This window comes from Limulus polyphemus, unplaced genomic scaffold (genome assembly GCF_000517525.1).
Source record: "Limulus polyphemus unplaced genomic scaffold, Limulus_polyphemus-2.1.2 Scaffold1130, whole genome shotgun sequence".
NCBI lineage: Eukaryota > Metazoa > Arthropoda > Merostomata > Xiphosura > Limulidae > Limulus > Limulus polyphemus.
The window spans coordinates 21,150-33,199 of NW_013666740.1; the positions used below are offsets into that span (position 1 = coordinate 21,150).

The following is a 12,050-nucleotide window of genomic DNA, read 5'->3' on the forward strand; positions in this document are numbered from 1 at the left end:
AGAATAAGAATAAGAGGTGATTTACTAAAATTTATAAAATTATCTGTGGAATCAACAGTATAAAGGCCTTTGATTTTTTTGTGCTATACTCTGAAGACAATAGGATGAGAGGACACAGAGTAATATTTGGAAAAGACAGACTAAGCTCTAATTAAGACAGTTATTTTTCTAACAAGTTGATTGATTTATAGAGCAAGGTGTCACAGGCAGTGGTGTAGACTAGCACTTAACAGAAGTTTTTATAGGGGGAATCAATGATTTCTTAAAAAGTAAAGGGTAGGTGTAAATTTTAAATTTTCTTAAGGATGTGGGTTTGTGTGCAGCCTTGAAGGACCGAAAGGTCCTTTGCTAGCTGTCTCTAAGTTATTTTTATTAATATTTATGACACAGACATTTGAATAATGAGCATAATTTCTAAAACATTTTCAATTCCTAATAAGCTCTGAAACTTTAGCAAAATAGTATACCTATGCATTTTCATGTTATCTTGATAACTGATTTGTAACTTCCTTATACTTATTGACTGCTATTGTAACTGAACTTTGTGGTTTGCATTAACACTTCTCTGTATATGTTAACACATTTAAAACTTAAAATCTATGTACTGTGTCTTAATTTCTTTATATTGATGCCTCTTGTAGTTGAACTCACATTATATATTAATTTTTGTGCCTCATGTTTTGTGTGCACATTTAATAACTTTTTGCTCGCAAGTTTACTACCTGAACTTGTTTGTGTATTTAGTATTTATGTTTTCATGTCACATTGACACATTTCTGGTTAAACTTAATACACATCAGGAAAGAAAAAAGTTGGTATTAAAGGTAACGGCTTTTGAATAACTTTCAGTATGTAAAACTAAATTACATCATTATAATTCCCATTTGTGTGTCGTGCATACTTACGGGAAAACTGTTGAATTTAAAACTCAAACTATACCATAAAATAATGACTAATGAAATTAAAGTAATTCAGATCATCATATACTTGAAAAAAAAACAGCTACTTTTTTACTCTTACAATCCAGAGCTTCAACCTCATTTATGTTTCACTGTTCGGTTAGCTTGTGTTACATTAAAAACCCAACAACAACAACAAAAAAAAAAACGAAACCTATCAGTATTACTAAGAAACCAAACTTACTTTAACACCTACGTGTCTGATGTTATAACTATAACTATCAGGTTTTCAAAAAATATAATTCACATATTTCTTCATCGCTCTTTGATTAGTGCTAAGCTATCACATTCTTTTACAAATTTATATTTGAGTCAGGTCAACGTAACATTAAGTTGCCACTTTGCGTTCTGAATCAACAACTCTCTCCCTTCCTACGTATCCTGCTACGCAAGGTTAGGTCACATAAGCTATACAAGAAGCTGACGTAGATTGCGCATGTTCAAAACATCTAGGCAAGCTTGTATATAAACTCTTACATGTTTATATTAATACGCACACTTCTTTGTATATCATATCAATAATATTGAAGAAATTACTAATTTTATTCAAATAAGATAGACTAACTTTCATTATAGTTTTAAATATGCGTGCGTTTTAACATACTGTGGTTAATTCGTGTTAAAATGTTTTCACATACAAAGAACTATTTTCCAATATACTACAGTGGCTGCCGGTTTGCCCCTTCTATGTTGTTAGGTGAACGCCAATACCTCAAGATTCCAGTGTAGGACTAAGCGACAAGTTTAAGTTCTTTACAATGTTATCAGTTCATTTGTGTAACGTGTGAGATTATTTATTTTACAAAACAATAAACTAAAATGTCTGATTTAATTAAAGAGCCTAAGAAAACGTCATCCCTTGAAGCAGGTGGGGAAAAAATTGTTTATCTTGTAATGGTGATTTGCTGACGATGAATGCACTCGTCGAGATACAGGGACTCTGGATCTAAATCCGTTTATTTTGTTTTCTTTCAGAACTATATTATCTCATCGCAAATTTTCTAAATTCTGGGCCATGCAAAAGAAGTGCAGAGGTAAGAATATTTTCATAAGCTTTAGAAGAATACGTACATCATGTAGAAGCTATTAATTTTTTTATTTTTTTTTATTTTTGCAGATTCTTCGGCAAGAGATCGAGAAGTACCAGGTAAGTGTATATACTCAAACCCAACCACAGGCTTAGCTCTCTATTCAATTTCCTCGTGGTTGCCACGTGGTCTTTCTTGAATTCAAAACATTGTCAGTAACCACGTGCTTTAGTTACTATGACGTAATATTTTGTGCTAGTTTTTGTAAAATAAAAGTAATAATGTAATAATACTGTATACTTTTACTTAGCTTATGCCATGTCGTATAGATTGGTTGGGACGCAGTCATCAAAGAAGTTTTGAAGATTTGGTAAGTAAATAAATCAGTTTTGCGTGTCTACATTTGTGAAGCTATGTCCATTAAATTTAATATTAATTTATTATGTGTGTGTTTATGTGTATCGTAAAATACTTACCGTTGCTCCTTACACCCTATTTTACTGATTACGGAAGTAAATGTGTATGGTATAAAGTTTACCATGAATGTTAAAATTAAATCATAAAAAATCAGGTTCTTATTTAGGCTTAACGTGATTAAGTGGGCTAGTAAATATAGGTGTAGAGGTACAACGTTAAATATGACGTCACAAACGAGTTCACTATCTGGATAGTTTAGTAGAATAAGCGTGACGGCCCTTCCATCTGTTGGTTGCTAAAGTAACTAGATTGCTCACTATAGTTTTATGTAATATCAGTAATTGGTCATTTGCTAGTATAATGTTATAATTCTTTAGATAATTAACTTATAGAATTTTAAAGTAAAACATTTTTAATGCAGTTTAAGGTATGTTCAATTTATCAATTATAAAGCATAGTTTGGATTTACTTTCAAAACATACCGACTTTTTATTGAAACATATTGTTACATGTATGTGCATATATAAAGAGCTTTTAAGAAAGAGTTAATTATACGTGTAAGGGTAAAAATAAGATAAATATTTATATTTATTCATACTTATTGTGAATTCCACACTTTCTACCTATTTAATTTCAGAAGAACTTTGGAATGTGTATGTATGTGTGTCATAATTCAGTTTGCAACATTTCTAAGCTTTGCTTGTATTTATATTATTACTATTGAAATAATGGGAAAGACTTCCATGTCCATTTATACCTTCAGTATAGAAAAATAAGGTATGGAAAAGAAACATTGTACAAGTAAAAATAGCCAAATATGATGCAATAACAAGTAAAAAAATAGATCAACAGAAGTGACAAAAAGATGGCCCATTCATAAAAAATAAATATTAGTGATAAAACAAAAAGTATGTTAAAATATAAACATAAAAAAAGAAGCCAAGAGAAACTTAACACTAAAAAATAAATCATGAAGAAAAACTGTTAAAAGTTAAAGTAAAATGAATGAAAAACTACAAGATATGAAATAGACTTAAGTAGGAAAGCTAAAACTACTAAAGAAGTCTATGATCTAACTTGGATGTTAGATGTAGAGTTGGTTAAAAAAAGCGATAAAGGGTTAGCTTTGTGCTTTTTTTTATTATTATAAGTTTTTAAATAAAGTTTAGTATAGTGGATGAGGCAGCTTCAGTGGATCAACAGGTCCCTTGTCCTTAAATGTTATGCTAAGAAGCAAATAAATAAGTTGTAACAATAAAGGACAGTATATTGGAAAGTGAACAAACAGAAAAAAAGAGCCTAATAGCAACTGTGTAGAAAACAAATATTAAAACATAATGGCTAACAAAATATATAAAAAAATAACATGGTATGAAAACAAATATTCATGAAAATCTTAAATATATCAACAGGGTAAAATTACAAAATATAGGCCTTAAGAAAAGCACGGTATATGACAATAAGCAAAAATTGAATATCAGATTCAAGAATAACCACCATAAATGCATAAATTATGACCATCCCAAAGTCATTCTATGAATTACATCAGTCAACAAATGCAATGATAATGCAAGAGGCAACAAGTTAAGGAATAACAGGACCAAAAGGTCAATATCAAAATTAAGAAAAAAACCTCAGAGTGATGAAATTGAACAAAAAGAAAAAATACTTATAAGCAAAAATCAAAACCAAGTCATAACAAATATTTCCAACCTTATAGTTTTGTTTTTCTGGCATACAGAAAGAGTGGCATTTCTTTTTCATTTTACTGAAATAATCCAAAGGAAACTTATTTTGCTATTTATGGGTTGAAGGACACTGTTAAGATATGAATTTTTTTTTTTTTACTTGCAGTCTGTACATTTGTGAACAGTTGGAAACTTTCATTTACACAGTAAACAACAAAAAAGGGGTTTATAGAAAAGGAAGGTTTGTCAGACACAAAAAGTTTTCATAAAGGGAATTTAGAGATAAAATTTGATAAATAGTTACTACACATTTGTAAATTTTCTCTTAAAGACTGCTGATTAAGTATAAACACTGTTTGGGAAAGAAAAAGTTTGAATTGTTGTTATTAATAGGTTTACATAACAACTGTATGTCAGTATGTTTGCTGAATTGTTTTTATGAGCTACAAGAAGAAATGTTAGAATTAATTATTTAAAATGTTTTGAAGTCTTTCATATTTAGGTCGTAGCCAGGTGTATTGATATTTTTGAAAATATGTAATGTCACTTTAATCATGCATTTTCAATCTATATGGAAAACATACCACAAAATTTAGATGTGTATGAAATGGTACTATAAAACAAAAACATTATTTAGGCTGATATTTCAGTCAGTTGATAATATATAATATGATTTTAACAATGCAGTGTCTCAGTATATCGGTACAAAGTTAATTTTTATCTTTAAATTCAATTAAAATAAACTTGCCCTAATATAAGTAGTTTTAAAACACTTTGAAGGTGGGTAAAAAGTTATTGTTTTGTTCATGAAAAACTTATGTAACTTTTAGTAAAAATTTAGTAAATATATATTTTTAAACTAATAATGGAAATTGTCTACTTCACCAACTTTCATGTGCACATGTGTATTAGGTTTATGGCTGAAACTGCTGTTAATACCCAACTGATGAACTAATTTTTATAACTTTTCATAGTCCTAGTTAGAATAATATATTAAATTAGCTACATTATAATTACTGGGTGTTCATTTTTAGTTCTGATCTATGTAAGCTATTTGTTTTTATCAGATATCAATTATAATTGAAGACATTGTATCGCAGATATGTTTCAGCATTTACTGTCACTTACAAATTCTTTTTTAGGAACAAAACCATCCTCATATATCACACGATCATCTCCTAAAAATATGCTCTCGACTTGGTCCAGTGTTAGACAAGGAGGTACCATCCAGTGTACCAGGTGTTCAGACTCTGTTAGGTGCTGGGAGACAGTCTATGTTAAGAACAAAGCAGAGTAATCCACCATTTTATTGTTTGGTTTTATAATGTCTTTAATACTTGTAATGTTCCCCTTTTCCTTACCATTTATACAGTGTGTGTGGGAACTCACTGTGATAGGTTCCTTAGTGTCAATTAACTTTTAAAGAAGTTGTGTTCAAGGAGTAGCTAATCTTATTAAATTAATTAATTTAAGTTTTGGAGAAAGTGTATTTTAGTGGTTAAGTTGTTATATATATATGGTATTTTGTTATCTGTTTAGTATATTTATAAATTTGCATGCAGAAACCAAGTGTGTTGGATTCAAAATTAGTCTTGAAGATAGTTTAGTTAAATTTATTAAGAGTTACTTAAATTAAGATGGGTTAGAGGTAAGATTTTGGGGAAAATTGTTCAAGAATTTAATAGAGGAAAATTATTTTCTCACTTTTTGAGAACAGTAATTTTTATTGTTTTACAGAAGGTCTTTTATAAATGTTCTTACAAATATTATTGACACTTCATTAAATAGTAGTTTTAATTATCTTATTGCTCTTTGATACATCTGGCTTAAGAGTTGTTTAAAGTTTGCTCTTAAACAAGCTAAGGCTTCAGTAAAAATTAATGTATAACAAAACTTCAAAAATGATTTATCTTGGTACTGTGAAAATTTTTACTACTACTATTTTTCAATATTCAAACCTTTGTCCAAAGTGGTTTACATTATTAACAGTGACTGTATTATTGTTAATTTGTTGCATGTCAAAAATACAGGTGGCCAACAGTTTGTTTGTAAATAAGCACAAAGCTACAGAATAGGCTATCTGTGCTCTGCCTACCACGGATATCGAAACCCAGTTTCTAGCATTGTAAATCTGCAGACATGCTGCTGTGCTATTGTGGGGCGTGGCCAACAGAAACCTAGTATGATATTTTAATAACAAATTTATCACTCATACATATTCATAAATATGAATTATTTACATGTTAATGAAGAATAATAATAATAACAAAAACAAAATGTTTTCTTGATAAAAGTTATTATCCTACAAAAACAACATGGAATTATCATACAGATACTTACTAAATGCTGCTGATTTTTTAAATAGATGGAATTCTAAGCAGTTGATTTTGAGAATGTATTATCAGGAACAGAAAAATTTAGAATTTTGTAGAATGCTTTCATTTACCACTGTATGTAGTAATGTATTTAGTTTTCTAATGAATTTGTAAATGAAGCATCATATCATATTGTATTCTTTCTCAGATAGTTTTTATTAACTTGTTAGTTTGATTAAAGAAAATTAATTGGCTAATTTTAATGTTTTGGGGAAGAACAGTGATCATTCTGTTTCTCAAAATGTTTGTTGTGGAATGCTTTTAAAACTTCATTATTTCAATTATTTTAAAGGTAATCTCAGATATTGATATCAAACACTCACAATTAGCAAACATTCTTGTTAACTTGTTGCTGATATGTACTTAAGTGATAACTTTATTATTTATTTCCACCTTTTCAAGATGTTCTGACACCAAAATGGAAAGTTTCAGAGATGACATCTTGCCACCATGGACGTCCTTTTTTACCTCCTCATTATGCAGAATCGTCTTACCCTCCAAACATAGGTATGAAATTTAGAAGAAAAAATGGATAAATGGATGTTCTTTATGAGTATAAAAAGTGACAGATGATTAACCCAATTTGCCTTAAGGTGTTAATTATGTTAGTTTTATTTTTTATTCTTTACACTATATTTTTAATTCTAGTCTCTTAGGGATTTTTAAGGATTAGAAGAGTGTATAATAATAGTTTTTAACCACACTACATTCATCACCTCCACTGCCGATGACACATTTCACTTAATCCAGAGCTCTTCAGTAGTAGTTAAAAGAAATGATAGGCTTAACATAATGTCTTGTGACAAGTATAATTAATTATAATCATGCTTTGCCAGGTTGTTAAAGACATTCACACCATCACAATTGTTGTTGTAACTAATGGCCCATATAAATAGTGTTCAGACCACTACTGTCTTTGTTGTATCTTAGCTAGCCTAAAGAGTACTGGATGGAGCAAAACTCATTGTCAACAGTTGATATGACAAATATACTGTGGTTGAAATACTATTATTATGTTGTTATACACTTTTTTAATTCTTGAAAATTACTAAGGAACTAGATTAAGAATGTTGTGTTAAACATTATAGGTCTAGCCTAATGTCTTATGACAAATATAATTAATTTTGAGATGTGTTTGCTCCAAAATGATAAAGCATGAAGTCACTCACTTTAAATTGGACTACTGAAGTAAAGTTGTTATACATTTATTTCTGTTCTCTGCTTAAACTTTCTATCAGCAAGATGTATATGGCTAGCATGATTTATGTATATATATATATATATATATTATTATTATTAGGTTCTGGACTAAAATATACCTATGTTAATAAAAAAAAATATGGCCAAATATAAAACAGCGTGTGTAAATAATGCACCCGTGTTTCTATTATAAAGATTAAATATGTTATATTATTATAACTTAAAAAATACAAATGCTTAGGTTAATTACACTTTCAAAGAATGATGTTCAGGCCCCGTTCTGCCTTTAGCTAATCCTGTTTAAGCTGATAGCCATGCATACTGTTCAACATTACAATTCTCATTGCAATTGACTTCTGTTAGAGATGGCAAATTTAGTTTTAGACCACATATCTTGGGAAACTTTCCACTCGATAAAGGCATAATCAGATGAGACTTTTGTAATATTCCAATTTATTTGATCATCTTTCTCATTATAACAGCCATTGATTTTGGAGAGTGGCTGGAAACTTTTGGATTTTTGACTTGGGAGTTTTCATCAGTTTCAGATCTGTTTCTAGAATGCTATTAATGGTGTCAGACAATAGATCAAATTTCATCACAATTACTGTATGACCAGAGTGTTCGCTTTGTCTTTTGTAATTACAAGTTTGCTGATGAAGATGCTACTCTGGCTTGGTTTAAGGTGTGATTTCAGAACCTGTTGCTCTTCCTAAACAAACTTTTATGTGGGTTTTCTTGCTTTCATGTCTGGATTGCTTTGGGGTGTAGTTTGAGAGCCTGTTTCTGTCCTAAACACACTGTATGCATGTTTTCTTGCTACCACATCTGGGTTGGGTTGAGGTATGATTTCAGAGTCTGTTGTTGTCCTAAACACACTGTATGCATGTTTTCTTGCTACCACATCTGGGTTGGGTTGAGATATGATTTCAGAGCCTGTTGTTGTCCTAAACACACTGTATGCATGTTTTCTTGCTACCATGTTTGGGTTGGGTTGGGGTATGATTTCAGAGCCTGTTGTTGTCCTCAACACACTGTATGCATGTTTTCTTGCTACCACGTCTGGGTTGGTTTGGAGTGTGTTTTCAGAACCTGTTGCTGTCCTAAACAAACTTTTATGTGGATTTTCTTGAAATAATATTGAAGGCTTCTTTCTTCAAATTGCTGTCTTCTTTGGCTCTGTATCATTTGACAATTATGCCATATGCATGTTTCTCTTTAGAAAGGTATTTGATTTTCGTTTAGCGATAAATCTACCCTTAGAGGTATTTCACTCTCAAGTGGTTGGGAACCAAATATATATATATATATATATGTACTAAACATCATTCATATAAAGTGTAATTACATATATATATATAAATATATACATATACATAGTGTATTTCATTGTTACTGTATGCAATGATGTAGTGTTTATTGGTTATTTTACAAGTTCTATTACTTTAAGGTGATGTAAATCTTAGTGATTCAGTAACTTAATGTATAGTTTTTTTTTTATGAAGAGATTTTTGCTTCTTAAACTCGTCTGTTCATAACAACCATACTTCTTCAAGTAACATGACTAGGTTTGAAGTTTTTATCTCTTCATTCTTCTATGTTGGTGCTTTCTTTAATCTCTATACTTTCAAGGACATACCAAACATGTTTTTCAAATATTTTTAGTTACCTTAATAATGAGTGAGAAATGAAAGAAGACTTGCGTCTTATAAATTTTCGGGTAATGCTTTAATAAGAGTAACAGTAAGAGCTGATTGTCTTCTGGTTCTAGAAAGACATTAACAACTTTCTGCTAAATATTAAGTACTTTTGATCATTTATAAAGTAAAATGAAATCTAAACTCTTCAAGTGCTTTTCTGAACGTTCTTGTATATAAAGATTGAAATATGCTGTCTCTAGCATTGAATATAAAAGTAAAATAAACCCTGATAGCTTGCAAAAACCATAGATTCAAAGTAATATTCACCATTATTTTAACACAAGAATTAGGAGTTTAGAATCCATAAAAGTAAAACAATTTTTTTTTTATATTTAACATGCAAGGTAAAACAAAACTGTGATAGTTTATTGCTTTTTTTAAAATACTAGAGTATTTGTGAGACATAAACTTTCAGGTAACTGTTTGATACCTTTTCTCTGACTTTAAATTACTTCATGAGGGATTTCAGAACACTTCCAGACATGTTATGTAGGAGACTTATTTGATACCTTTTCTGTAACTTGGGATATACAAATCTGGGGGCTATGAAAAATAGCTCTCACATGGAAATTAACAATAAAGTTGGAATAAAATTGCAAAAATAAAATAATAACTTACAAACTAATGCATTTAGAAAAGTCAATTAAAGATTATCTGTAGAAACTTTCCAGTTGGTCGTAACACATATCCTTTTGAATTTGTTTTTAATTTAAATTTGCAGTGAATTTCTCAACTAATTATTCAGTTAAAAACACGATGTCATAAGAACTTGGATAGAACTATGTGTCCTGTCTTAGCTCAGTTTCCTTTTTCATTTGAATTTTCTCATATACATTTATAGTGATGAAAAAAATTTTTATTTTATGTTTTAGATATTTTTTAACCATAAGTTATATTTTTGATTTTATTAAACATAATTTGCCATGAAGTTATAAAGGTGTTTGATAAATATTCTTCTATTCCTTATAGTCCCTCAAAATGATTATTTTGTTTGTTTTGAAAGTCATTTTGTATCTTAATTCAATTTGTAACTTAAGTTTAACATTTAACTATTCCAGACCCCACACAGATGTTTAGTAGTCTCGTTCTCTGATTTTATGTAAACAAAAAAATAATTATTAGTTTGAAAGTCTCTGAAGTGTACAGAATTTAGCATAAATGTGTTACATTTGTTTGCTTATTTAACTTGCCTGTAGTGGCTCAGCAGTAAGTCTAAGGGCTTAAAATGCTAAAACTAAGGTTTCGTGACCTACAGTGGTCAAAAGACATATAGTCCATTGTGTAGCTTTACACTTAACAAAAAACAGACTTTTGCAAATAAACTTGTTTAAGTTAGACACTGATGAAATCATTAATGTTTTTAACTTCTTTTTTCCACACATTATTTTTCATTTCACTTGTCATTTCCTCTAAGTGGTAAAACTAGAGATTGTTTTTCTGGTTATGTATTTTTTCTTACTCTTTAAAACTCAACTTTTTTCAGCTTCATCCTCCACTGTGTGGTCCATTTAATTTCAAAATTTAGGATTTTCTACCTATCTCTTTTATGTATAATCAGTAAATGGATTTTAAATACTGTTACAACAGCGGCAGTCACGTGACGCTGGTAACACGTTATGATATTCTAGAAGGATCGGGGAACATCACGAATAATCCAGTATGTACTAGGTGCCCTCTATTCCTGTATATAAGTGTGCCGCATAACGTGAGACAAATTAATCGGAATTGAATTGCAGACAAACAGAGATAAAGACGGACAGTTGGGTCAAGCTCGGTAGTGACCGTAAGTAAGTAAGTGCGTGAATCATTGTGAATTACAGCGTGTGTTTAAAGTGACTGTGGAAATAAAGTGTATTACAAAGTTGAATTGAGAAAGAATAAACTAGTTTTATTTAAGAAATGACTTGTATCGCTAAAGTTTCATTCGAAAGAAATTATACGGGGAAATTAACAAACGGTCAGAGGCATAACAAATTGCTGTCAGAAGTGGGATAAAAAAAAAAGAAGATGGAAACGAGAAGCAGCAAATCAAACTACAGCTTAGCAGATTTGATGGCAGCAATACAAGAACAGCAAAAGAAACAAGAGGAACGAGAAATAAAACAAGAAGAGAGATTACAGCAGTTGTTGGAGGAAAAAGAAAAGAAACAAGAAGAGAAATTACAGCAGTTGTTGGAGGAAAAATAAAAGAAACCAGAAGAGAGATTACAACAGTTGTTGGAGGAAAAAGAAAAGAAACAAGAAAAACTAGAGAAGAAACAAGAAGAGAGATTACAGCAGTGGCAACTGGAACAAGAAAGGAAAGAGGAAGAAAGTCTCCAACAGTTGCAGGAAAGTCAGCAGCAACTACAGGAAAGTCAACAACAGTGGCAAGAAGTACAAATGGAAAACATTAGCAAATTTCAAAGTGAATTAAATACATTAAAGGATGATTTACTGTATTTTACACAAGGAGGAGATATTAGCCATCGACCTAATCAGCCTCAGGCAACAGGAAGCCCCTTCCAGACCCCGCAGCTAGACTCTAATGCAGACATCGTCAGTCCTGTTAGACGTCACATCCCAGATATCAATGTCAGCAATAGGGGTGATCTTGTAGGAAGGAAGCTATAGGAAATCGATGGTAAGGCACCATGGGAAGCATATAGAGCACAATTTGAGCTACTGGCAGAGATGAACGGAT

At 30.5% G+C, this 12,050-nt stretch overlaps 1 protein-coding gene across 1 annotated transcript in view; it reads left to right on the forward strand.

Annotated features, from left to right (window-relative positions):
- The first annotated feature begins 1,648 nt into the window (after positions 1-1,648).
- LOC106462272 (PH-interacting protein-like) overlaps positions 1,649-12,050 on the forward strand; it is a 110,946-nt gene continuing 100,544 nt past the window's right edge. The window contains exons 1-6 of the mRNA XM_013922172.2: positions 1,649-1,827; positions 1,935-1,993; positions 2,077-2,106; positions 2,298-2,357; positions 5,235-5,385; positions 6,870-6,974. Of these exons, the coding sequence (XP_013777626.1) occupies positions 1,779-1,827; positions 1,935-1,993; positions 2,077-2,106; positions 2,298-2,357; positions 5,235-5,385; positions 6,870-6,974 (454 nt within the window). The 5' untranslated portion in view covers positions 1,649-1,778. The remainder of the gene's footprint in view (positions 1,828-1,934; positions 1,994-2,076; positions 2,107-2,297; positions 2,358-5,234; positions 5,386-6,869; positions 6,975-12,050) is intronic.